This window comes from Diachasma alloeum, unplaced genomic scaffold, assembly GCF_001412515.2.
Source record: "Diachasma alloeum isolate Michigan unplaced genomic scaffold, Dall2.0 Dall_scaffold_00213, whole genome shotgun sequence".
NCBI classification, from domain to species: Eukaryota; Metazoa; Arthropoda; class Insecta; order Hymenoptera; family Braconidae; genus Diachasma; species Diachasma alloeum.
Window position 1 is genome coordinate 600,966 of NW_021680378.1, and position 27,623 is coordinate 628,588.

The window sequence follows — 27,623 nt, forward strand, 5'->3', positions numbered from 1 at the left end:
GGTGGTAATGCAGGTCATAGATGGCTCGCGAGCTTTCGCGGAAGCTTGGGGTGCATCGAATGGGGAATGGGCTTGCTAGAAAGCCCCGCTAATTTTCAGATCTATTGAGACCTTCGTTGAGGTGTGATGGAGACGCGAGGAAGCTGATCGCTTCTCATTTCATTAATCTTTTTGCCAATTTGGTGCAGCCGACTTGACGTCTCCCAGCGGGAAACCATGAAACAACTTGGTAGACGCAAAGAACTTCATTATCCATGAGGTTTCAACAGTTATTGCGCCGGAATTAACTACATCAAGTCGCATAAGAACCTAGTTCATTCGGCGATTCAGACGGACAAAGGAGTTGATTCTCTTGTTGTTTATTGCGAAGCCATATAATGAGCTTAATCAAGCTCTTTAATTACCCTGAATTAATTCCCAATTCTGCTTCCGGAAATATTGACGGCATTAACCCTAGTCGTGTCACCAAACGCGTTCCTGCGACTTTGATCACCTCCGCAGGGATTCCCCGGCGTGTTCTTTGGGCTTTAGCGTTGCCGAATTAACTATACACTGGCCGGACGCGTTTAGTGGGTTTCCGGCAACGTCGCATCGTGCGCAATTTCATTTAACCCTTAAGTGGCCACAGCTCTCCACAGAACGTAGTTGGTCGCACGGTAAGAGAATTTCCGCCCCGTGTATTTTACGATTTTGTTGTACCCAGTGTGGAAGGTACTTATAATTATAGTAGGTTCTAAGCTCAAAGAGATAAATCCCACCAATGGTTTATCGGCATTTAAATATGAGAATTTATTACATGATGATAATTACTGTGAAATCTGACTGATTACAACGAGTTTACGACTTTTGTACGCGTCGGAGTCCAATTCAGGTCTAATCTGTGCAGGCTCAACCGTTTCGTAAATAATACATTGATTGTTTACATTCCATCACTTGGGCAGCATAATCCAGTTACGCTGGCAAGTGTCACGCTGACAGTGCTGTATGTCCACATATTAAACAATACCGCAATTGACCAAATCTGGGGCATAACAATTTCGAGAAAAAAGAAGTTGAACAAAAAAAAATTTATTCCACGTTCACAGGTAATTTTGAACATTCAATGAATGGAGGTATGGAAGCAATATAGTTATCAGATACTCCAAGAACTCGATTTGAAACAGTGCAAAATTATGAAATTTTGAGGTTAAACATGGGAATTTTCAGCGAGTCGAGTTTTCAGAAGATTTGAATAATGAATTGATATAAGTCTGGGCCGAAACAAGATATTGATGTATTCCATATATTTGAAAGTACGAATCCAAATTTTTATGGATTTTCCATTCACCAAGTTTTTGTGTGAAAATAAAAAATAAAAAAACGGCGGGGATTCCCTCATGATGCGACCACTTAAAGTTTAACATGGGAAAAGATAATTCATCTGTCCGAAATAATTTGTTTTCTTTACGAATTTTGGAAAATAGGTTGTATTAAAAACTACCATCATTTTTTAGACGGTTCAATTGATAAAGTCAAATTTGTTTTAATTTTTCCGGTTAGCCAGTCAATTGTAATTAAAGGAAAACGACGCGCGGCGGGGTTTCCCTCGTAGGGTGGCCAATCCAGGGTTAAAACGACATTTACCAGTGTTCCCAAACCCAATTGCCCCGGGGGAAAACCTCAATTTCGACGACCCGAGGATTCCAATCATGATGAATGAGACCTCGGAGCTTCTCATACACCAGCCATTATCCAATCGCCAGGTGGAGCAATACCTCAATGAGGTTTTCATGGTCCCAGGGAAATGCGTCATATATCCTTTTTGTTTTCCAATGAAAATTGTGTAATGGTTGACAATTTGCTTGAGCTTGCTAACTCAACAATGTGCTGTCTAGTAGGATCTAGTACGATTTTCGAATGTAGAAGGTTCTCATCGCTTAATGCTGCATGCGTTATGGATAGTCTCGGAATTACGCGGATCAGTTGTTAAGTAACGCGATTGATTCTATTGTTGATTGAAGAAAATAGATAATCTGGTTTGAGATATTTATGATTCGATCGTTGTATTTACGGACAGGTTATTTTCAGGCGGTATCAATAAGGGACTGTGAAAGTTTTATACACTGTTAGAAATTTTTTGAAATTTGAGTAAGAGATGCATTTGAATTTTCAATATTCGGAACTTGAATTGAATTTTAGACTAAATTGCTCATGGAATTCATGATTAATCTTGGAAATTCAATAAAATCAACTTTTTCGTGATAAATGATCATTGAATTTTCAATGACAATTTGGATTTTCACACCTATCGCGAAAATTAAACATTACATTCAATTGAATTTTGAAAGGACAGAAAATTCAGAAGAAATGTCGCCTGAATTTTCACGATTTTCAGTAATTTTCATTGTCGTATGAACCTGAGAAATCCAATTTCATTGAATATTCAATAAAATTGACTGATTTATCAATTACAAGATCAATGGAAATTCCATGTACATTCTTCGTTGGGAAAAATTTCAAGATTTTTTACTTGAAATTTCAAGAGTAACTTTCTAACAGTGTAGGTATGTGCTTCCGAATGGAAGCTTTGTAATCGTTCAAATTTAAGTTTTGGATTTTTTGGCTTATATCCACCGACTGTGATCCAAAAATACAATTTTTAGACCTCGTCCGTACGTGTGTATGTATGTGTGAACGTATGTATCAATGTTTTTCTTCTATTGTTCATTAATGAATGGATGGAATTGAATCTTTTTTTCAATTATTGGTATTGTTGAGCCCTATCAATCGCCAGCAATTAAAATTTAATTCGATTTTTTTTTCATTTTCGATTTTTTCCAAAATCGGTTGTCCCACGATAACTAAAAATGTGGCGCGAGCCACAAACAAATTATTAATTCGACATTCGTATAATGCGTCTCGAATATTCTATATCGCCATATTCGAGACAAACATCATTCTATCCTTGTCCCTCACGAAATTTCTGGACAATTCTCGAACCTTCCATAACAAAAGGTATTTAAATCCGCCCGGTCCCGACAAAACATCTCAGTCCGATTCTCAAACTCGATGTAAACACATCTAACGTGCTAAATACCTTTATTCTGCTAAACCACGAGTTATTATTCTAAGACATACACCTAACCGCCACAAAAAATATTCTGAATTGATTGAATGATAGCGTAAAAAAATTATTTGGATGTCCTTTTTACCGAGTTCGAAGATGAGGGCGATAGCTGTAATCGTTATTTTGATTTATTTAAAAATTTGCAAAAATTTTGTGTTTTTTGAAAATTAGAATTCCGTAGATGTCTTTAAATATCATGCTACAAATGAATTCAATCATACCTTAAAATGTTTGCTTCAATGCCATAAGTCGAAGTTAATACATGATTACGATACCTATATTGGTTGATTTAATTTTTAAGGTGCTAGTTAAAAATTTCTAATTTTTAAATATTGAGTCTGTTTAAAATCCTGAAGCATTTCGTTTAATTTAGTCTAACATCTCTGGACGAGACTGAATACGTAAATTGAATTCTCCATACGTGTTCGAAATAACGAAATTGCAAAAGTTGGATTGAGGAAAGTAGATGAAAAATTAATTACATTTCAAGATTACAAAGTGCCGATGAACTATGTGAGCACGAAATTGTGTTGGCGTCTGAAGTAACTCGATGGAACACGCAAGCTCAATCAAGAGGTTGCAAGCTCGAGGATCTATTGTCATGGGCCCAACACGCAAGTGTTATGTCTTCTGTTCGCATCCTTTCCTGTCCATGAAATTGGAAATTTTTTTTCTGACAGTGGAGAAAAAAATCACTGATGAAAATGAATGATTAGTGAAAAAATGATGACTAATTTCGGAGCTTTGGTCAGTTTCCTTTCACTTTTGAAAGTGATCCGATCAACACCCGTCAGTTTTTGCGAAATATCTCTGATTCTAAGAGAGATAGCGAAGTTCTCATAATGACCTTTTTTGTAGCTCTCAATTCGCTTGAGAGAAAAGATTTGTTCAAAACACAGCAATAGTTTCCTATCTAATGGCACCGGGCTCAACGAAAATTCTCGAACGACCTCGGGGCCCTTCGGGTTCACCGTCAGATCACCAAGTAAATCACCTATCGAGTTCAGTATTGTATCGTCTCAATCTCTGTACAGTCAGTATTATCGCAATCGCTCTATGGAGTACATCACCGTGAGATACTGAGTGTTAACGCTCCTAGTGGCGTCTCTATTCGAGTCAATCATCTATTAATTTCGAGTCAATTATCAATCATTTTGAGACTATAATCAAGTGAATTATCAGAAGAATTATCAAGTGCAGTGTAGAGACAATTATCGACTTTAAATTGAGACAATTCAACGAACAGTGTACCCTTATAAAATTTTTAGACGCGTGGTTTACACCACAAGTAAAGTACATCACCAGTGGGTTTTTAGTAAATCGCGTGTTCTTAATTTTCACACCTTTTCCAAATCACTTTTCCCCAACCCGCCTAAATTTTTAGCATCAATCTCAAACAAATGATAGATTTCAATAAAAATTTTGCTATTTGCCTTAGATACCGAGATATTCACTGAAAAATGACCAATAGTTTCATGAATTGATTTTCTAAAAAAGTGAATAGGGTGAGCAGGCCAATAGCTAGAGTCGGGCCAATGCCTGGACGATTTCACCTTTTATCGAATATTCTATAAATAATACAATGAAAACTGTACGGATTATTATCATTATCAATAATAACACTCATGAGTAATCATGTGATGAAGTTTTTTTTCGAAAGATCAACATTACAGCGCGAAAAAAAAAATATTCGGGAGGTACAGTGCTGGGTGGCGTGGCGCTGCAATTTGCTAAGCATCAGTGGCAAAGTATCGTGGAGAAAAAAAAAGAAGTTCTCTCCCGAAAGAGTCAGATGTGGGAAATAGCACAATATTTTCAGGAGGAGAATCACATCCCGAAGATTAAGAATCTATTTGGCTTTGTATTTCTTTATATTCAATAAAACAAAATTCATATGTTTGTATAAACTGGATGAAAATTCTATATTCCTCCAGGCCGTCCATGTATTTGGCCATCACCGCCCATCTATTGGCCCTAGCGTCCAGTTATTGGGATTTGGACGATATTCCACTTTTCCCTCATTTAATTATTCTTCTCTTAATTTTTTTTGCAACAAACTGTTGTTTTTTCCCAATTCATATATTCTTTCAGGTCTAGAACTCATTTTTTATTCATTTAGCTACTTCATCGATTTCAAATCCTTTAATGAAGTTCAACATTTCTTTAACCGTATGAACTACAATTGACCATTTCAGTTCATTTTTCATAAAAATTGGACATTTTCAAATTCAGATCTAAAACTCATTTTTTATTCATTTAGCAACTTCATCGATTTTAAATCCTTTAATGAAGTTCAGCATCTCCTTAACCGTCCAAATATTGACCGAATTTACCCTAATTCTCTGAATTTTGCTGGAACGTAAAAAATAGATATTTTCCTAGAATTTTCCAAAAAACCAGGGCTTGCAAGCTCCAGGTGGAAGCTTCAAACTATAATTATACACGTCGCATCGCCCGTCATTTTCCTCGTACTCGAGCGTCACTGTTCCCAACCGGAACCCTATCTCTCCACACACCCACACTCACGGGCTTTCAGTAGTATCACTAAAGTGTAAAAGCTCGTATCGGGAACGGAGAGCTGGAAAATAATTAACGACTTGCAACGGGAGCTCGTTATTTACCTCCGGAAAATCCATGAATTATATACTGAGAAAAGTTTCTAGAAAAATTCATGTGCTATCATCATAAATGAGTCTCAATTTGCACACTGGAAAAAATTATTGCGTAGCACCAGAAAAATTCTTGTGCAGCACCAGAAAAATTGTGCTGGACATGACATCAATTAAATGAATTAAAATTAATTGACATTAATTTTAATTAATTAAATGAATTTAATGCTTCACCAGCAGTAAATTTTCATAGTTTCTTGAAAGCTCGTTTACCGATTCGACCGGATAAATTGAGCTTGATGTTTCGTACAAAACTCCATGAAAATTTATGGGCCTGCAATATTCGTTATTGGATAGTGGAATTGCATTGAAAAAGCTCCACAAAAAACGCTACGGTAACGCTGTGCTAGCACCTTAAATGAGTCACAATATGCACACTTAAAAAAATTATTGCGTAGCACCAGAAAAATTCTTGTGCAGCACCAGAAAAATTGTGCTGCGCATGAAATAAATTAAATAAATTAAAATCAATTGAGAATGATTAAAATTAATTAAATGAATGTAATGCTACACCAGACGTAAATTTTCATAATTTCTTGAAAGCTCGTTTACCGATTCGACCGGATAAATTGAGCTTGATATTTCGTACAAAGCTCCATGAAAATTTATGCGTCTGCAATATCCGTTATTGGATAGTGGAATTACATTAAAAAAGCTCCTGGGAATAAGGAAAGAGGAATTAAAGGCGACTCGCATCGGTCAGTCTCAATCTCCATTGAGTGGGAAAGAGCACAGAGCTTCGAAGTTGGAGGGACTTCAGGAAGTGTGCTAACAAAATCGATATAGGGCCGGCAGAGGTCAACAATATCTGAGCTACCAGTGCTTTAATAGTCTCTCGTTATTTCTCACCGGTAACGTCAAACAGGGTGATAAAAATTTTTCCACCATTTTCTCGTTGTAATCTCTCTCTTGTTGGATCTTCCGAGGGAAAACCACGTACTTGCGATGCCATTGCAATGACAATTTATTGCACACGGCACTGGGTAATATCCACCCAGCAAGCTCTCATGCCTCAACTTGGGGAAAAACCTTCACTCTTTACTTGCTTGTAAAAAATGAGGTCCCGGGAATTCGGGTCATAATTTTTTATGACTAGAGATAATATGAGGAGGGGAAAAAGCTCGGGGGGAAAAAACGCGAGGTGAATAGTGGCTTAAGTTTAAGACACACATGTCACCTCTTTTAAGACAGTTAAGCCCCCGATTTTAAGCCATATCAGGTGTCTTAAATGGAGATTAAGACATGCTTTTTAGAAATTTTAGGTGTCTCATTATGAAAATGCAAGAAAAAACCATTGAGTCACAAACAACGGCTTATGATTACATGTCAAAATGAGGGTAATCCTTGTAGTTTATCGTAAATCGTCTTCAAGTGACTTCAATTGAGATAAAAAGAATGTCTTAAACTTGTGAATTGGCTTTTAAGACATTCTGAAAATGTTTTTTGCATCAAATGTCTTATTTTAAGACGTCAGCCGGTAAAACATATTTTTGTGTCTCGAAATGAGACGTCTCCTAGAGACTAGTTCCTAAAATGAGAAGACACTCATGTCACCTTTTTTAAGACGTTTAAGCCGCCGAATTTAACTAATTTTTATTTTCTCAATTCGAGACATTGAGACATGTTTTGTAGACATTCCCGGTGTCTTATTATAAAAATGAAAGAAAAAACGATTAAGTCACTAACAACATCTTATGATTTCATGTCCTAATGGGATTAATCCTTGTCGTGACACCGTCAGGAATGACTGGTGACTAAATAGTCTTCAAGTGACTTCAATTGAAATGAAAGAATGTCGTAAACTTGTGACTTGGCTTTTAAGACATTACAAAAAATGTCTTTTCCAGCAAACGTCTTATTTTAAGACATTCAAATTCTCAGTTCCCACCTAACTTCACCGCTAAGACATATTTTTGCTAAGACGTATTTAGTATCTTAAATTGAAACATTAAACTGAGAAATTAATAGAAAACATATCTTAAACTTGCTGACTCAGCTTTTAAGACGTCAGCCGATAAGACACATTTTTCTGTCTCGAATTAAGACATTTCCAAGACACTAGTTCATACACTGAGAGCAAACATCCTCACGCATGTATCCAGAAAGGCTCTGAGCTTGCGGCTTTGCATCTTCTCAACAATGAGAATACCTCCAATAATCTGACCCTGCCATTGTCCACTGTGAAGAACTCACGGGGTCAAAAAAATCCTGGCAATCATTCCAAGAACTTTCACATGACCTTGAACCATTATAGGTGCAATCCGATGAGCTTTTATCGGAAGGATAATGCTTGATTAACGCAGTAGGGATGATGAATAGAACCAATGTTGCGGCATTAATCACATACCACAAGCCACGTGCCATAAACAAATTTTTTTTTTCACGTTTTTTCCCCATTTCCCACGGGAGCTTACGTGAAGGTCAATGTATTCAGTCCATCCACCTGGGAATCATCCCAGCAGAAACAGTTATATAAGCGTGTGAGGGAAGGGGAAAATTGGAGATTTGGGTTAAGGGGTGAAATTTTGTCACGTGAGAGGCGTAATAAGTCTGAATGTACGAACTGCGAAGGGAACAACGAGGGGCTGAAAGCTCAGGAACAATTGAGTACTCCTACCGTTTAACTGGAATTTCAGGGGTTGTTGTTACCCCATCGCGGCCTTGAGTGGAGGTAACAGTTCGTCAGGCGATATCCAAACAATTCCTCCCCCCCCCCTCTCTCTCTCTCTCTCTTTCTTCAATTTCATGGTAATTGTGAAGGGCAGGAGGTTAAACGACACGTTTCTGGATTGGAGATTAAAAGCTCAATCATCAGTTTGTGCTAAAGCTTTGTTTTGACGTGGGGTATCGGAAATCATTGATGATTGACGATGAGGCGTTGACAGGGGGCAGTTATTGGGTATGAAACTTCATTCGTTGATTTGAGCTTTCGTAAATAGAAGCTTAAAAGCTCAGGGACAAACTTGATCTAAAATTTTTGCGAAATGTTTCACTTTAACGAACTATAGCCTACCGGAAATTTAAGTTTGTTTTGGGTTGACAAAAAGTGGTGAAAAAATCTGAAAGATGGCGTAAAAAATTTGTTCAAATTGTAAAAACGGCATGAAGTGAGTTGAGGTTAACCTGAAGACGATAAACGATAGACGTTTGTCGTCTATCACTCACTCACGTCTTCAAAAAATGTTTGAAAATACGAGGTGGCGCCATCGCCATTTTGAAAGCCCCTATGGGTTGCTAAGCAAGATGGTGGCGCCCACATTTGTCCACCACCTCATATTTTTGAACGCATCTCGAAATTATTTATCCTCATCGCATCATCTTCAGTTCATTTAATCCGGTTCTTACCAAATGAACAAATTTTACAAGCTATCCTTCAGAACTTTTAATTCCTTTTTCGCAGAGAATTAATGGCGTAAAGTTTTTCTAGCATTTCAGTAGTTGCTTTTACACCTGAAGCTTTTTAATTAAAAATAAATTGCTGCCGTTTAGTACTTACCAACTGTTTCCGTAAATTAATTAAAAATAAATAGTCCCCTAATTTCCACGAAAGCTCAGTCATTGTAAGTATATCGGCCACAATTTCAACAAATACCAGGTGGTAATCCACCCGTTAGGAAAACTCAAGCTTAATTAGAGCTTGATGAACTCGACGAACTGTAACATTCGCCAAGTTCCCGCATATTCAGAGGACAAAAGGTCAAAGGCCGAGACCCCTTCAACACCCCAATAACACGAAAACAAACTACTGCCACTATTCTTTGTCGAAATATCCTGAAAAACTCATGGCGTTGGAGTTATTAAATTCAAATGAAAGTGGCAAATATTTGAAATATTTATTTCGACCCTTCGTGATGCACGAGTAGTGTCGAGGAGCAATGGCTGGCTGTGCACCAGACGCCATCGATCTTCGCGTCCTCCGCACTACATTCACTCGCTTCTCTTTTTCACTCCCTCTGCATCACCCTCTTGTGAGTGGGATACCTCATATTTCTCCCCACGAGATGGATAAATAAAATAAAAAACAATCACTCGTGGAGTCTAACTTGGGTGGGAGGACTTCAGGAATAGCGATTTCAAGGGGCCTCGGAAGTAAAAAACTACAGAAATGCAGGAACAAACCTTTGCGCCACGAATTCTCAATCCCAAAGGGGATGAAAAAATTCGAAGAATAACTTGAAAAATTTGTTCATTTTCTAGGAACTGGGTGAAATACATTAGAGATGATCCGGAGAGGATAAATAATTTTAAGGTCTGTTCAAAAATATGAGGTGGGTGACTCGTGTGAGCGCTGCCGTCTTGCCTGGCCCCATCTTACTCTGCCGGAAGTGGTTTTAAAGATGGCAGCACCTCCACCTCGTCTTTTTGAACATTTCTTAGAATTATTTATCCTGTTCATATCAATCTCAACTTATTGCAACCGGTTTTCACGAAGTGAACCAATTTTTCAAGCCATCTTTCAGATTTTTTCATCCATTCTTGCCTGAGAATTCATGGCGCAAAATTTTCCCTGCATTTCACTAGGTTTTTTTTTAATCCCGAGTCATGCTTTTACTCGTAATTTTACTCCGCTATCGAGCTTAACTAATTGAGCTTTTTCCAGGGAAAATCAATGTGTTATAAATCGGTGCCAAAATTACTTGGCGTCGCATCTTCCAATGGCATAAATTCAGTGGAAATATCGACGGAATTTTTTGTTCAACAATGCAAAATCAATTTTTCATGAAAGAATGAGCGGAGTAAAATTTAGTATTCCTGTGTAGATCATAATTTTAAAGTAAAAACTTCCACCTGTCTCCCCCCCCCCCCCCCCCCCCCCCCCCCCCCCCCCCCCCCCCCCCCCCCCCCCCCCCCCCCCCCCCCCCCCCCCCCCCCCCCCCCCCCCCCCCCCCCCCCCCCCCCCCCCCCCCCCCCCCCCCCCCCCCCCCNGCCCCTCAATTGATGCTAGTTCTACCGGGGAGTGGGTTCTGATTACCAGGTCCGTATCACCACGCGTGGTAATCACAACTCAACCCCACCTCCACTTTCTTCGACGACTGAGAGATGTGTGGAGAGGCGCGGCACACTTTTTTCAACCCCTCGCGCATATTATCATTCAATTAATCCATATACACATTTATTAACTTAAAAAAAAGTATTTAAAAAAAAATTAAGCAAAAATATGAGGAAAAAATTAAAAAATACGCGCAAAAAAGATGATAACAGGAATATGAGAAAAAAGTGCGGGAAATGGAACAAGAAGATTTTTCAATTTGCAATATTTGCAATATGAAAAAATTCAACAGAAAAATCTGGCGAATTCGCTAGACAATTCTATTGGATTTCTACTCAACTTTCTATTAGTTTTTGGCCGATACTATTGAAATATTCAATAGAAAATATTCTATAGAAAAATTCAAATTAATTCGATTTTTCTATACAACTTATTCTACTGAGATATTTTCTATGAAATTTTCTCGACCCAAATTTTCCAAGTTTTTTGTTTGATTTTCTTGATGAGAAGAACATAATAGTAGAATGAAAAAAACTTGGAAAATTTGAGCGGAGAAAATTCTACACAAAATATCTGAAGGGGACAAGTTATATAGATAAATCGAATTCTATTGAATTTTTCTATTGAATATTTTCTATTGAACATTTCAATAGAATCGGTCACAAACTAATAGAAAGTTCAATAGAAATTCAATAGAATTTTCTAAAGAATTCGCTAGGTTTTTCTATTAAATTTGTTCGCACGTGTTCCCTTCCTCCCATGCGATGGGACAATGTATCGCAAAAGCATTAATAAATTAAATTGAAAAAATTATATTAAAGGGAAGGGAACAAAATGTACAGACCCGAGAGGGTACACATATGGATGAATAAATAAAAAAAAAATATGAAGACACGCATGAAAAAATTCAATAGAAAACCTAGCGAATTCACTAGAAAATTCTATTGGAATTCTATTGAAAAATTCTATTTGTTTTTTGCGCTTGTTCTATTGGATATTCGATAAGAAAAAGTCAGACTTCGAATTTATGTTTGGAATTTTCTCTTGAGATTTTTTCTATAAGAATGCTTCGGCATCAATTTTTCAAGTTTTTTCCACTCGAATTCTGTAATGCAAAATAAAACAAAATCCAGCAGAAAAAACTTAGAAAATTTGTGCCCAATAATTCTAATAGAGAAAATCTCAAGAGAAACATTTCGAAATCGAACTCAAGAATTTGTATGATCAGGATTCTCTCTGTGAACATGAGGTCATGTGTCAAACAAAAGTGAATAAATAATAATAATAATAACAATAATAGTAATAAATAGGTTTTTGTTAGAAGGATGAGTCATATTGACGGTAAAACAGGCATTGTTCTCGCCGACAGTTCGCAGTAGATGCTAAATAAATGATCTGTCAAATGACTGACAGCCTGAACAATAATAAAGAAAGGAGAATGTCAATTCAGATAAAATGAAAGAAATTTATGAGTTTTTAATTGGATGCTAAAAATACAGTGACTTGGGTGATATTATTGGAGAGTATATTGAACTTTGACTCACCACATTCCCCGAAACGATGTTAAAAACAGCTGAAGCGATTCAGCGATAACGCCTGAGTATTCGGAAATGGGGAGATTAACTGGAATTTCAGTTGCAGGCCATCTTCCGCTTCGTGGGTATACCCGATGTGGGTTATCGATAACAGGGAATTCTCCTGAGGCTAGTGTTGGTGAAGTCGGTTTCATTTCTTCGAAGAACTTAGCAAATTCTATAGAAAAATCTAATGGGTTTCTAGTGAAAATTCTACTAGTTTTTTATTCATTCTCTTGAAGAATTTCGCGAAAATTCGCTCTATTGCGCGAGTACTACTCTATAGAAAATAATCTGCAGAATTTCATATTTCTGTAGAACTCTTTCTATTGAGGAATTTTCTATAGAAATTACGCAGCAGAAATTAAAACAATGATTTTCAGGGAATTTTTATTTTTTTTTTATTTTAAAAAAACAAACAAAAAAATGAAAAATTTGAGCGGAGGATATAGAATTTTAACTCTATAGAACTTTTTAAGGAATTCTCTATTGAAATTCCTCGATAGGAATTGAAAACACAGATTTTTAGTGAATTCTTCGGTTGTTTTCATTTGAAAAATCAAACAAAAAAATTGGAAAATTTGAGACGAGCAATGGCTATAAAAAGTATCTCAACAGAAACAGAAGCTGTTTAGAATATGATTAAAAATTCTACAAGTTGTTGGTTGATTTCATTGAAAAATTCCCCTTGTTTTTCTATAGAAAAAATGAATAGAATCCGATTTTTCTATACAACTTTCTCTACTACGCAATTTTCTATAAAAATTCTTCGACATAAATTAAAAATTTTTTTTACCCGATTTCTTCAGTGAAAAGAATTTTTTAATACAGAAAGTTATCTAGCAAATTCGCTAGGTTTTTCCATTATTTTTGTTACATTAGGGGGAATTCTGTATATTTTCTTCAGTGTTTCATATGAAATAATAATTCATTTATTTATATCACCAACTATATTTGCAACTTTGATAACAAATTCAAATTGAACTAAAAAAAACTTTTATTTTCGCCGAAATTTCATACTTCACACAACATAAAAAATTGACCCTTGCTATTCGACCACTTAACATGCAATATTCCATCATTTAAATTCAATCTTATTCCCATAAATATCTCGTCTATCAAGAAATTCCCCCGATTCAATCAGGAATGAAAATTTCAATGACCCTATTAAACCTTCAATTTATAATGAGAAAAAAATCACTAAAAAAATCCAGTAATCGTGGAACTAATCTTCACCTACCCTTGATGTCCCTTATCATCGAGGGAAAAGGCGAAATGAATTATCTTGGAACGTATAAAAAGCCTTTGAAAATATTTTCCAACGAATTATGATTTTTTACGAATGTGTTTCTCATTGAACTCCTCCAAATCTCATTTGTCCTTCTTCACGGGAGCGAATTTGGAGGCTCCGATTGCACCTTTTCTGCCCAGAGCATTCGGAGAGACACTCCTGGGAGATGCACCAGGTGTACCAACTTTCTGCCCTAATCCTCCCACAGGAATTGCGCTGAGGGTCTTGTGGATTCCACCGGGGGGTTTTGGCGTCAATATCTTAAGGTGCGGCAGCCCTGGTTTTGTGGCCAGTGGACTCTGACCCTTGGGATCTGGTGAGATCCTCCGTTTTGCTGAGAGAAGTACTCGAGAGTCAGTGCTCGATAATGAGGAGCTTGAGCTCGTTGGGGTGGGTTTATTCACAGCCCTCTTCTGGGTACTGACATTTTTTTGGGCATTGGCTACTGGCAATTTCATACCCGGCTGCAAGTCGATATGATTATTCAATATTTTCAGGGACAATTGATGAATCTGCGTGATGAAATCTATAGCGAAGCGGTTACACTGAGAAAAAAAATTGCTTTTGCCGAGTATATTTACGTACCACAAGTAAATGCATATAAATATCTGTATAAGACGTGTGTAAATTTTCTTGTAGTTAGTGAATATACTTAGCAAAGTTAATTTTTTTGGGTGACAATTGATGAATTTGGTTGATGAAATGAGTAGCGAAGCGATTACACTGAGAAAAAAAATTGCTTTTGCCGAGTATATTTACTTGCCACAAGTAAATATATATAAATATTTGAATCTAAGGCAAATAGCAGAATTTTTGTTAAAAGCTTATTTAAAATGCAGCAAACCATTCATCATTAAAAGTTCCGAGTCTCACTGGAAAATCTCGAGCGACTTCGGGACCCTCGGGGTTCAGGGTGAAATCACGAAGCAAATCGCGAAATATCATCGTCAACGAAAAAAAAACTCTGATTTCAACTCAGTTTATATCATGCACAAAGATGTTAACATGACGATTTAACGCGATACATCGATTCGGCGATTTAACGCAAAGATCGCCATTATTCCTCGAAAACTGAGAAGAGCTACGTCGAGTTGAATCGTTTTACCGCTTCGCTACTGAAATGTCTTTCGCTTTTGATGATTCACCCATAAATATATTATTATTCATATTCATTGAGAGGCTTCAGGAGTGAAAATAAAACAACTGCACACGGTGAAAATTTTGCGCTATGAATTCTCGGAGAAAAGGAGACGAAAAAACCTGAAGGTTGGCTTGAAAAATTTATTCTTTTTTTAGAAACTGGATGGAACGAGTTGAACGTGATCTGAAGAGGATAAATAATTTTAAGGAATGTTCAAAAATGCAAGGTGGGCGCCGCCAAAGATGGCGGCGCCCCCACTTCGAACTTTCCAACATTTCTGAAAATGATTTATCCTCTTCAGATCACCCTCAACTCACTCCATCCAGTTTCTATAACATGAACAAATTTTTTAAGCCATCTTTCAGATTTTTTCACCCTCATTTGCGTGAGAATTCACAACGTAAATTTTTCCATGAATTTCAGGCGTTTTTGTTTAGTCCCGAGGCCTCCAAATAATTCGTCTTCAATCGAATTGAGATGTAAATAATTATTTTGCACCTGCAATGCACTTCCAATGCTCTTTCTGCGGGGGGGAAGCATAGTGGGTGTAGTTTTAGGAACAGCCATCTGCTTGGCGGTAAGAGGAGCCCCAATACTTCGACGTGCAAGTGGTTTTGAAGTCGTCGATTTAGTTGAGAGACTCGCTGGACTTGAACAGACTGAACTGGGCCTGGAATATACGCGTCCTGGGCTCGCTTTGGGCTTCACTATTGACGGCTTCAAGAATACTTTATCTGTAATTTAAACAACTGGGAAATTGCTTTTGTATTGCATATAGTATAATTATTTTAGCTAATAAATTAGGAACATCACGAACGAAAAAATTTAATAGAAAAACCTATCGAATTCTTTAGAAAATTCTATTGAATTTCTATTGAACTGTTCTATTAGTTTTTGGCCGATTCTATTAAAATGTTCAATAGAAAATATTCAGTAGAAAAAGTCAATAGAATTCATTTTTTCTATATAACTTATTCTATTCAATGTTTTCTATTGAACATGTCAATAGAATCAGCCAAAAACGAATAGAAAGTTTAATAGAAATTCAATAGAATTTTCTAACGAATTCGTAAGATTTTTCTATTAAATTTTTTCATGCGAGATGCTTTCGAATGGTTATTTTGCACATCGCTTTTCTTCCATCGTGTATAATTCATTGTTTATTTCATGATATTAAATTGAATAAGATTTTTTTGTCAACTAATTCCGTCAGATTTTCAACTTAGTTGAAGGTTATCATCATCATTATTCTTAATATCCCTTTCTTCTATGCAACCGATTATCTTTTTTACGGTTCTATCTCTCCCCTCAGCCCTTCGATAAAATTTTAATAGAAAAATTTTATTTATACGTACTTCAAAGAATTTGATACATCACATTTGAAGAAACCATCAGAAAGCTCACTTTCAGGGAAATTCATAAAAAATTCGAAATTTTCAACAATCATCGTAAAAATCAAATAAACCAATATAGCTATCGTGATCATCTTTCAACTGCGACTTACTGGCATTAAAACAAATATTTTAAGCTATAATTGCACTCATTTAAAGCATGATATTCAAAGATATTCCTGGAATTCTGATTTTCGAAAAACACAAAATTTTTGCAAATTTTCAAATAAATCAAAATAACGATTATTGCTATCGCCTTCATCTTCGGACTCGGTCAAAAGGACATCTAAACAAATTCTTTAAGCCATCATTCAATCAATTCAGAAAATTTTTTTAGTTATCGATTTTCGAAAAAATTCGGAAATTAAAAAAACTAATCGATGAATTAAATTTTAATTAATGACGATCGATAGGGCTCAACAATACCTACATTTGGAAAAAAGATTGAATTTCATCCAGTCATTAGCGAAGAAAACAAAATTCAAATTTAAACGATTTAAACGTTTAATTTCAATCATTTCATACGCAATTTACTATTGATAGTTATGAAGGGCTCCAACAGGTGTCTGTTTACTGTTGTGGCTTTCCAAGTTTTTGAGATTTCTTTGGTTTAAGATATTTTCGGCACAACCTTTGAAGAACTGATGGGCTGATAAGTAGAGAATAACTGATTGCCCTGATGAACAACACTTCGTGTGTTCGAAACGTTGGCAAATAGTGGAAGAATTGTTTTTTCTCTTACGATTCTTTCCTTTTCAATCCAAATTAAAATTGCTGTTATGACCGCAAATGGCTGAGGAGGTTGGAGTAATTTGAAAATGAATCGAAACGGTTGGAATAATTTCGGTTTAAATTTGAACGACTACAAAGCTTCCATTCGGGAGCAGAAAAAATTAAATTCCATTGATTTAGTAGCCTGCTTTTAACCAAAACTTGAATTTGACCCAAAGCAAAAATCACTACTAGGGTAAACTGCCCAGTAGATGGACGCCTAAGAAAACCGCCCAGTAGATGGACATTTGTTTTTTAACAGTAGAAAAAAAAATTGATCGAAAAAAAAATTGCCCGTCAGGGGTTAAGAATCACAATAGTTAGTGAAAATTCGAAGCAACAATTCACATTTCAACATTTTTTTGCGTAATTTTCTATCCAAAAGTAGCTCGTCCAACTATAGGGCAGTGTTCATCTACACAGAGAGAAATTTTCTAGAAAAATTCTAGTACGAGTACTGGAAAAAATCACAATCCACCGGTTGTGAAAAATTCTAGTGCTGTTAAGGTAAATTTTCTTGATATTTCTGGTAAAATGTCTGAGGATGTCGGTGAAATTTTCACAGAAAAACGAGGAAAAATTTACGTTTTCCCCAATAAAATGTCTAGTGCCGGCACTGGAATTTTTTCCTGGCCGTCACTTTGCGACTCTTCTCCCGTGCTAGCACTAGGATTTTTCTAACAAATTTCTCTCCGTGTACTGGGTAGCTTACCCTAGTTGAAATAATGATCAACCCTCACCTTGATCAGGCCCTGGAGAAATTCTCCCGTAGAAATTCTGTGCTTTGTCAGCATAAAATTTAATCCTCCTGAGGCACTCGGCGAGACTCAGATTCTCGTCTTCACTCTGGAGGGACACCTGTCCCAGGGAGCTGCACAGGTCGCTCAGAACGACAGGTGAGCTCGATATCTTGGGTGGAGAGGGGCGAGGCTCTGCGTCGCCCTTCGTGTCCAGGTCCCAGGTCTTCTGACGTTCGAACAGAGGAGTCGTTGGGGTGGACGGAGCTCTCGTGATCAGAGGGAGATTTACGATGTTCTGGACACTCATCGATAATCGTCTGTCACTGGGAGCAATCTGAAGAGGAACATTAAGCTCGCTGGAGTTTATTAAATCTTACCCTATCGTGAATTTTTCATCGCGCAAATTTTTTGAAGATCATTTTTCAAATTTTTCTGCAATCAAATCATAATAAAAGCGGACTCCTTTAACTCCTTGACTCCTTTTTAATGAATAAATGAATACCTAATGATAAAAAATAATATGTATAAACAGCGACAGGCATATTCATCAATCATAATTACCGTTAAATTGTGAAGTTGCCAATTTTTAACATAAATCTTAAAAATGTTAAATATTAAATTAACCATCAATTTGTACACCCAAATTTTGAAATATTCTAACCAATAATTTAGGTAGGAAGATCGACGATTATTTCGATAATCGAAAATCAAGTACTGAAAATTTAGAATTAAGTCGTTAAGGGGAGACCGCGGTGAAATTTGAAAGTCTCGGCTCGGCCTTAAGAGCCATTAGACGACTTTTGATACATGAAGGGATATATAAAAAAGTTAGAAAAATTTCGCACCCGAACCGTTTTGCCCCGTATATCCACCAAAAACGTCGTTTTTCACGTTTTTAGCTTAGAAATGCCCCTTGTACCACAGTTTCCATCCGATTTCAACTTTTTTTTTTTAATGTGCGCTATACTCCAACGAACAAACCCAAGTATCCGTTTTGCTTTATATTTATCAGATCATGAGAAAATGATTTTTTTAGTTTCTATTTTTTTTCCTCTTCTTAGCAAATGCTAAAATTAGTTGTTCTTCGTTATTCCACGTTGTAATCATACGTAATCGAAATATTATAACAAAAAAAAATGGGCGGAAAACAACGAATTTTAGCATTTGGTAAAAAGAGGAAAAAAATGAAAACTAAAAAAAAAACATTTTCTCATGATCTAATAAATATAAAGCAAAACGGATACTTGGGTTTGTTCGTTGGAGTATAGCGAACATTAAAAAAAAAAAAGTTGAAATCGGATGAAAACTGTGGTCCAAGGAGCATTTTGAAGCTAAAAACGAGAAAAATGACGTTTTTGGTGGATATACGAGGCAAAACGGTTCGGGTCCGAAATTTTTCTCACTTTTTTATATATCCCTCCTTCATATATCAAAAGTCATCCAATGGCTCTTAAGGCCGAGCCGAGACTTTCAAGAATTTCCGAGAATTTCACCGCGGTCTCCCCGCTTAAGGGGAGACTACTAGGAATTTTAAAAGTCGTGGGTTATTGGAGTGAGACTTTTCATACGTTCAAGATCTATTATAGAGATCTGAAAACGAGTAATTAGTGCAAAAATAGTACATTTTCCACCAAGGGAGGGAAAATAAAGGAGTCGTGCCCACGTACAGAATTACCACCCGAGCCGAAGGCGAGGGTAGTAAGCACGTGGGTAAGGGTTCTTCATTTTACCTCGCGTGGTGAGAACTTTATTTTTCGTCACGGCGTAGGCGGAAAGGCAGATTTTCCTCCCGCGAAGCGAGAGGAAAATATGTCCTTTCTGCCCGCCGTGGCGAAAAAAAATTTTTATTGTTCATTTGCCCGAAAGCGCTTAAAATGCTAAAAACAGTCCGGGGCCTCCAATTTTTGAGCTGCAAAAGATTTTTTTTTTAATTTTCGGAAAAATGTGTGGAACAACAACTACGAGCCAGTTTTTTAGAATTCGACTCCTATACAGCTGATTTCGTTTTTTTTCATATAAAAAAATTCACCACTTGTGTAAAACAATACAAAAAAAGCAAATTTAGCCATGTAAGAGGTGAATTTAAAAAACTAGCTCGTAATTGTTATTCCACATATTTTTCCGAAAATTTTGAAAAAAAAAATCATTCGTAGCTCAAAAATTGGAGGCCCTGGACTGTTTTTGGCATGTTAAGCGTTTTCGGGCAAACGAACAATAAAAAAAATGTTTGTTTGCACTAATTATTCGTTTTCAGATCTATATAGTCAATCTTCAACGTATGAGAAGTTTCATTCCAATAACCCACGACTTTTAAAACTCACAGTAGTCTCTCCTTAACCCTTCAGAACTCGCGCTATAAGCGCCGCACCGCCGTTTTCAAATTTTCGCTTGCCTCTTGCAAAATTGAGCTTTCAAAAAATTGAAAAAATTAGAATGCCTAGCTTGAATCATTTAGAATGGATTAGCAAGGTTCTTATCCGCTGAAAATCCATCAAGGCTACGAAAAATAATAAATTGTTGAGGCTCATACGCAAAAGCGGCGCCGTGCCGCCCAGCGCGAGTAACGAAGGATGTAAAATTTCAATTCCGCTGTTGCTGTTTCCCGCTCGCCACACGCTCGGCGCGTACCTATGAACGTGACAACGCTGCGTTACTGAAAGCACGGGCGGCGCAGCGCTCACCACGCGAGTAACGAAGGTCGGTGGCTGAGCGCGAGTTCTGAAGGGTTAACTAAAAATTGCATTTCAATATTATCAAATATTTTATTCACCATTAATCGGAAAATTTGGTTATTAAATTGTATAATATTTTAAATTTGTTAAATATAGTCAAACTTTGAACAATATAAGGAGAGAATCCTTCTTAATATTGTCACAATCTAATATTATTGGCCATCCTTGTGTATAAATCACTAGTCAATCATGCGCGCGCGAAGCGCACTCCCTTTCCTAGTCTGCGAGAAATATTGAGACGGAAAAAAATAAATACCTGAGTCAAAGTGCTCATGCCCCTATTTCCCTCCCTCACTCGATAAATCTCGGGTTGTGTCAGAGCACGCGTGAAGGACTCGGATTTATCCATTGGTGATGGTGAACGCTCGAGATTTTTAGAAATACTCAGGTTGAGGGTTGAGTCTCTGTTCGGATTATCTCCCTTGGAGTTTATCGTGTTGAGGAGACGATAGAGCACGTCGCGAATCATCGCGCGATCATCCTTGGAGACTGAGGGCAGAAGATTGCTCCCAGTTTCTTCGAATTTATTGATGCTGTCCTGTTGAGAATGAGATGAAGAAACCTCTCGTTTAAATATTTCACAGGAATTATTTTATGAAGGTACCGAAATTAAGAGGCCTCGGGATTTTAAAAAACTGCTGAAATGTGGGAAAGACTTTGCGCCGCAAATTATGAGCCAAAAGTTGATGGAAAAATCTGAAAGATGGCTTTAAAAAATTGTTCACTTTATAGAAAGTGGATGGAGCGAGTTGAGGGTCATCTGAAGAGAATAAATAATTTAAAGAAATGTTTAAAAATACGAGGTGAGGGCGCCGCCATTTTTGAAGCCCCCGGCAGTAGAGGGAGAGGGTATTCAAGCACAATGGCGGCATCACATCTCATTACCTCGAATTTTTCAAAATTCCTTAAAATTATTTATCCTCCTCAGATCACCTTCAACACTTTTCGTCCAGTTTTCTATAAAAATAATATATTTTCCAAGCTGTTCAGAGTTTTCCTTCGTTTTTGACGGACAATTCATGGCTACTCCCGCGGCTTCTTGAGGGGTTTTGAAAAAAATATCAGACTTTTTTCGAACATATTGAAAATATAAATTGTCCAAAAATAAGATGCAAAGACACCCCCGGGACAGCTACTTCCAACCATTGAAATAATTTCCCTAAATTTTCTGCACACGCACGAAAAAATTGAATAAAAAAACCTAGCGAATTCGTTGAAAAATTCTGTTGGATTTCCATTGAAGTGTTCATTAGAAAATATTCAACAGAAAAAGTCAACAGAATTCGATTTCTCTGCATAACTTATTCTCTTCAGGCATTTTCTGCAGAATATCCTCGCCTCCAATTTTCTAATTTTTCATCATTCTATTTTTCATTTCTTCCCATCAAGAAAATCAAACAAAAGACCTTAAAAAATTTGAGCCGAGCAAACTCCATAGAAAAAAAAAATTAACTCCATCTCAATAAAATAATTATCGAAAAATCGAATTCTTTTGCCTTATTCTGCAGAATATTTTCTATTGAACATGTAATCGGCCAAAAACTGATAGAAATTTCAGGAAAAATCCAATAGCATTGTCCAGCGAATTTGCAGGGTTTTCCCCTGAATTTTTTAATCCGTGCAATTTAAAAAAAAACTGCATTCCATACACAACTTGCGGTGGGAGCTGTACCACAAACGCTCCAAAGGGACGCATCCCTGGCGTCCTCCGGCCTCAAGCACTGACAATTGACATCATCCAGTTCCAAAACAGCCCTCATCCTCGAGCTCCCGCACTCCAGCACAATTCTCATCGAGTTACTCTTCAGTTCATCCCCCTGATCATCCCTCTTCTCGTACTCCCTCAACTGACATCCCAACGCCTGCAGGAGGCACACCACGTTGGACACGTCGGGCTTCTCCGTGATCTAAAATGATTTCCAGAAGAATTTTCCAATTTTTTTTCCTTACAAAATTTTGCAAACAATTTTTTCCATTTTTTAAATAATGACCTGGTCGACATTCCCGTAACACCACTTGGTCGTCCACTGGAAAAATCTGTGCTTCACTTTTTGTGATGCTATTGAGTGCTCGATGGGACCAGTCACGTCCATTTTGATGCGACAACTGAACCGTCTCTCTGCAATTATATTTTCACCTTGCGAATTATCGTGTTTACATTTTGAATTGAGGAATCCTTTTTTTTAAATTCGATCAGGCACGAAGTGGTCGAACTTACGGAGATGTTCAGAATGAAATCGTTTGAATTCGCTTCATGAGGAAATTATTTATGAATGAGATTTTTTTTAATTGAACAAAATTGTTTGATTGTAATTGTGATTGTTTTGGTGAAGTTATTGTTGTAATTTTGTTCGATATTTTTTGAATGGAGTCTGCTTTATCGAGCGAGCGATGAAGTCCGCGGTCTAGAGTTTTCGCGTGATTTATGGCCGCGACCCTTGACGGTGTTTCTGGTAAAATCCGGCTTCTGAGCTCCGATATTTCACATTTTCCGTATTTTTTATATTTTGTGGGGAGTGAAGACTTGGGAAGATGCTGGCAGCGAGGAGAGCTATATTTTCGGCGGCTTTGTGAGTTTTATCGTCGGTTTTTATCATTTTGTCTTTGGAATTGATGGTTTGTTATCAATTACATAATTTCTTAACCTCAAAGGAAATTTGAAAAGACAAATTTTCACGTTTTCATGTCTTTCGCAGTGAGAATTGCTATCAAAAATTAATTCATCGATATTAAATAATTATTGAAATGATGAATTATTTATTGAAGACGAATTAAGTTCCTAAAATCAATGGGTTTATTGTCAGGGGATGAAAAAATGACGGAGTAGAAAAATCATTGGGTGCTATTTTGTAAATATTTTCGGAGTGAAGAGGTTTAGGAAAAATTGTCAAAAAAACTTTTTTCCAGGGCTTGAAATTTTCTACAAGAAATGTTTTCTGACAAATTCTCGTAGTGCCCTTCAATTCGGAGATATTTGCATAAATAAAGAAAAAAGATGAGATATTTGCAATTAAAAACCTTTCCAAAAATGATTTCAATTCTGTCTATCTCGTATTGATGTTGTATTTATAAAAAAATCATTATAAATCACAATAAATATGGAGTCATTAACATGAAATACTCTTCAAGATAATGAATTATTCATTAAAGGCGAATTGAATCCCTAAAATCAATGGGTGCATTGTCAGGGGATGAAAAAATGACGGAGGAGAAAAATCATTGGGTGCTATTTTGTAAATATTTTCGGAGTGAAGAGGTTTAGGAAAAATTGTCAAAAAAACTTTTTTTCAGGGCTTGAACTTTTCTACAAAAAATGTTCTCTGACAAATTTTCGTAATGGCCTTCACTCCGGAGATATTTGCAATTACAAACATTTCCCAAAGTGAAACGAAAAATAATTTCAATTTTCTCTCGTATTGATGTTGTATTTATAAAAAAATCGTTGTAAATTAAAATAAATATGGAGTCATTAATATGAAATACTCTTGAAGATAATGAATTATTTATTGAAGGCGAATTAAATCCCTAAAATCAATGGGTTCATTGTCAGGGGATGAAAAAATGACGGAGTAGAAAAATCATTGGGTGCTATTTTGTAAATATTTTCGGAGTGAAGAGGTTTAGGAAAAATTGTCAAAAGAACTTTTTTCCAGGGCTTGAAATTTTCTACAAGAAATGTTTTCTGACAAATTTTTGTAATGGCCTTCACTCCGTAGATATTTGCAATTAAAAACATTTCCCAAAGTGAAACGAAAAATAATTTCAATTCTGTCCATCTCGTATTGTTATTTTATTGATAAAAAACATTTAATCGTCAAATCAGCTTTAGGAGTCATCTTCCTCATTGACTCCACTCATTACATATGTCTTGATTGCTCCAAGCGATTTGCAATGACTTCAAAGAGATTTCAAACAGATGAAAATTTCTTATTAAAATGAAAAAAATATATATATTTTCATTCAGACGCACTAAAGAAAATGTTGTGAGGTCGAAACACACTCTCCCAGACCTCCCCTATGACTACAAAGCCCTCGAGCCCATAATCTGCGCCGAGATCATGCAACTCCATCATTCCAAGCACCACGCAACCTACGTGAACAATCTCAACGTCGCCGAGGAGAAGTTGAAGGAGGCTGTGGTCAAGGGAGACGTCGGCACCCAGATTGCCCTGGCCCCTGCTATCAAATTCAATGGGGGTGGACATCTCAATCACTCTATCTTCTGGTGCAATCTCTCACCTCAGTCCAGCAAACCTGATCGTGAGTGGCTTCAACTGATTTATGATTAAAAAAAAATCCAATTAGTGTTGCTTGACTCTCACTTCATTAAGATAATTACGTATCACAAAAGATTACATAATTCAAAATAATACATAATTGATAATTTTTCGATTTTTTTTCAAAAATTTAATTTTTTTCGTTAATTTTTTTGCATTTTTTCTCTTTTTTATTTTTTTTTTGTAATTTGTGAAATTATATAATTCAAAATAATACATAATTCATAATTTTTCAATTTTTTTTTCAAAAATTGAATGATTGTTCAGTGACCCTCAATTGTCAATGAGTTTATATTGATTTTTCACATGTTTTTCTTTACATATTCTTCGATATTTTTCTATATAAGGTAAATGTACCTATGCTCGTTCAGATGTCGCGAGCTATCACATTTTAATCATTTTGACAGTCCCAAGAATCTATTAAGATAGACGAACGTACGGCCATTTACCTTAATATAAATTCAACAAAATAAGAAAATCAACTGGTGAATTTTCATGATTTTTTAATTTTGCTGTTTTAAAAATTTAATAATTGTCCCGCAACCCTCAACAGTCACTGATTTTCTATGAATTTGTCACACGTACTGGCCATTCAGATATTCCCTCCATTTTTCAATTGAAAGAAATTGTGCATATATTCACGGGTGAATATTTTCCACTTCTCTTAATTTTTCCAGCTGCACTCCTGAAAAAAATAGAGCAAGACTTCACGAGCTTCGAGGAGTTCAAGAAACGCCTGTCCGAAGCAACAGTTGCAATCCAGGGCTCAGGCTGGGGCTGGCTGGGCTACAACCCCAAGGACAAAAAACTCCAAATCGCCACCTGTGCCAATCAGGATCCCCTTCAGGCGACAACTGGCCTCGTTCCCCTCTTTGGCATCGACGTTTGGGAGCACGCCTACTATCTCCAGTACAAAAATGTTCGCCCTGACTACGTCAAAGCAATCTTCGATATCGCTAATTGGGAGGACGTTAGCGAGAGATTCAAGAAAGCAGCTGGATGCTGAATTCCACTGACGACTCCAGAGAATCATCAATAATTATTCGTTAGGTTCACAGTGCATTTGGATAGATTCCAGTCACTATAAACTTTTATAAAACAGTGAAGTCGTTCCCTGATTGATGTAAAAGGGAGACGAAGATTTTTTTGTAAGAAGAACAAATTTCTCTTTCAATTTTTTGTTTTTATAGTACTATTGTTGGACTGTATCGATATTGTTCGTATTGATAAATGCATAATCATGAATTTTTTGGTTTTTATTTCCCTGAAATGATGAAGTGGGACTGAATTTTTTAACAGCTAGAATGTGGGCTTTTCTAGGTACGCAAATTACTTTTGTGGGCAGAAAATTTTTTTTTTCAGCGGTTGTTGACATTTTCGATCCTTTTGACCCTTGAAATTTCACCCAAGGGTTAAGAATAAAAGTCTCTAGAGAGTGAAATTTCTGCAACAACCTAAAATTATTTTTTTATTAATTTTCACTCCAAAAATGTTATGAAATAAACTACGGAAATGCGAGGAAAATTTTGAACCATGAATTCTCAGCCAAAGGGGGGCGGAAAAATCTAAAGAATGGTTTTAAAAAATTGTTCATTTTATAGAAACTGGATGAAGCGAGTTATGAGCTATCTGAAGAGAATAAATAATTTAAAGAAACGTTTGAAAGTACGAGGTGGGGGCGCCACCGTCTTTGAAGTGCCTTGCGGCAGAGGGAGGGGGTATCCAAACAAGATGGCGGGCACACCAATCACCTACCATTTTCAAACACTTCTTCAAATTATTTATCCTCTTCAGATCGCCCTTACCTCACTAAATTCGATTTCCATAAAATGAACAAATTTTTTAAGTCATCTTTCACATTTTTCAGTCCCCTGTTAGCTGAGAATTCATACCACAAAATTCTCCCAGCATTTCAGCAATTTCTCCAACCCCCCAACAGCCCCAAGGCATCCTAATTTCATATAAAACACTCTTAAAAAGTAAAAACCCAATAACAATCCATAATCTTTAAGAAAATCGTCCACCGGACGATCACAATTCATGCGAATTATCGAAAATGTAACAAGAGAATTAAGAGTCCTTGGGACTAAAAAAAATACAAAAATTCGGGGAAAACTTGGGGCCATCCGGTCAGCCAACCCCCCAGGCCTCCTAATTCCATACAAAACACTATTGAAAAGTAAAAACGCAATAAATATCTCTGATTTTTGAAAAAAATCGGTCACCGGACGATCAAAACTCCCGCTGCCAACGCATGCGCACGACAATCCCCTCGCCATTGGTCGCTTCAACCACCGGAACCCACCAATCCCCGTCAGATCCATGGGGTAAGGACCCATTGGCCCAGTCCAGTGACTAACGATGTGTCGTGTGTCGTGATAAAACCTTCCGGCGTGTATAAACACACTATTTCCCAAACAATAAACAATTAAACTCCCCCTCAAACAGTCCCTAAAATGTTCTGTGTGTCGAGGTCCCTTGACTCCATGGATTCACGTTACTGAGCGTCAAAATAACAGGTGACTAACCCGATACTCTCACTCTACTCGGTCCAATGTAGCCGAAATCGAAAAAAAAAACAGAGTGAAAAGCCAGAATCACTCCAATTATTTCTGGCAATTGTTTTCAACAATTTTCATCGACCCAGTGAATTCTTCGGTGTTGAATCATGTTGGGGGGTGGAAAATTCAGTGGATTGTGGCCATATGATGCCAAATGTATACTTTGCGTGTATTGTGTGCCGCCATCTTGAAATCATGGCATTTTATATTTTATGGGTCGAATTTTGTTAGTCTAATTTTTTAGATTTTTCGGGATGTCTAGCGATTTTTTACGGTTTCCAGGGGTTTGGGGGCATTAGGTGAGGGCAGGAACAATATTTTGAAGGGGGTTGGTGTCATTTTTTTGTCGAGATCAATTTGGAATGGTCGATGGAGTGGCT

At 36.8% G+C, this 27,623-nt stretch overlaps 4 protein-coding genes across 4 annotated transcripts in view; 2 read left to right on the top strand and 2 right to left on the bottom strand.

The window, feature by feature from the left end:
- The window catches only part of LOC107037118 (kinesin-like protein unc-104), a 38,432-nt gene extending 26,066 nt beyond the window's left edge, over positions 1 to 12,366 (bottom strand). The window contains exon 1 of the mRNA XM_015255495.1: positions 12,310 to 12,366. The gene's annotated coding sequence lies outside the window, so the exon portion shown is untranslated. The remainder of the gene's footprint in view (positions 1 to 12,309) is intronic.
- Positions 12,367 to 13,318: 952 nt separating this feature from the next.
- On the bottom strand, positions 13,319 to 22,521 carry LOC107037039 (collagen alpha-1(XXVII) chain). The gene is made up of 6 exons (XM_015255357.1): positions 22,397 to 22,521; positions 22,055 to 22,312; positions 20,662 to 20,943; positions 17,674 to 18,007; positions 15,270 to 15,505; positions 13,319 to 14,094 (listed from the first exon to the last, which is right to left on the bottom strand). Exons 1-6 carry the CDS (start codon positions 22,496 to 22,498, stop codon positions 13,711 to 13,713), a joined length of 1,596 nt encoding a protein of 531 aa, XP_015110843.1. The 5' UTR covers positions 22,499 to 22,521; the 3' UTR covers positions 13,319 to 13,710.
- Positions 22,522 to 22,838: 317 nt separating this feature from the next.
- LOC107037029 (superoxide dismutase [Mn], mitochondrial) lies at positions 22,839 to 25,927 on the top strand. The gene is made up of 3 exons (XM_015255347.1): positions 22,839 to 22,975; positions 24,370 to 24,665; positions 25,360 to 25,927. The coding sequence occupies exons 1-3, from the start codon at positions 22,938 to 22,940 to the stop codon at positions 25,686 to 25,688; spliced, it is 663 nt and encodes a 220-aa protein (XP_015110833.1). The 5' UTR covers positions 22,839 to 22,937; the 3' UTR covers positions 25,689 to 25,927.
- A 1,093-nt stretch (positions 25,928 to 27,020) lies between these two features.
- Positions 27,021 to 27,623, top strand: part of LOC107037014 (pre-mRNA-splicing regulator WTAP) — an 8,639-nt gene continuing 8,036 nt past the window's right edge. The window contains exon 1 of the mRNA XM_015255324.2: positions 27,021 to 27,201. The gene's annotated coding sequence lies outside the window, so the exon portion shown is untranslated. The remainder of the gene's footprint in view (positions 27,202 to 27,623) is intronic.

Coding starts and splice junctions, on each gene's coding strand:
- LOC107037039 (XM_015255357.1), bottom strand. CDS start 22,498: ATGGACGTGACTGGTCCCATCGAGCACTCAATAGCATCACAAAAAGTG. Junction 15,506..17,673: donor TTCTCCAGGGCCTGATCAAG/GTGAGGGTTGAT, acceptor TTTAAATTACAG/ATAAAGTATTCTTGAAGCCG. Junction 14,095..15,269: donor GCATTGGAAGTGCATTGCAG/GTGCAAAATAAT, acceptor ATCGACTTGCAG/CCGGGTATGAAATTGCCAGT.
- LOC107037029 (XM_015255347.1), top strand. CDS start 22,938: ATGCTGGCAGCGAGGAGAGCTATATTTTCGGCGGCTTT. Junction 22,976..24,369: donor GCTATATTTTCGGCGGCTTT/GTGAGTTTTATC, acceptor ATTTTCATTCAG/ACGCACTAAAGAAAATGTTG. Junction 24,666..25,359: donor TCAGTCCAGCAAACCTGATC/GTGAGTGGCTTC, acceptor TAATTTTTCCAG/CTGCACTCCTGAAAAAAATA.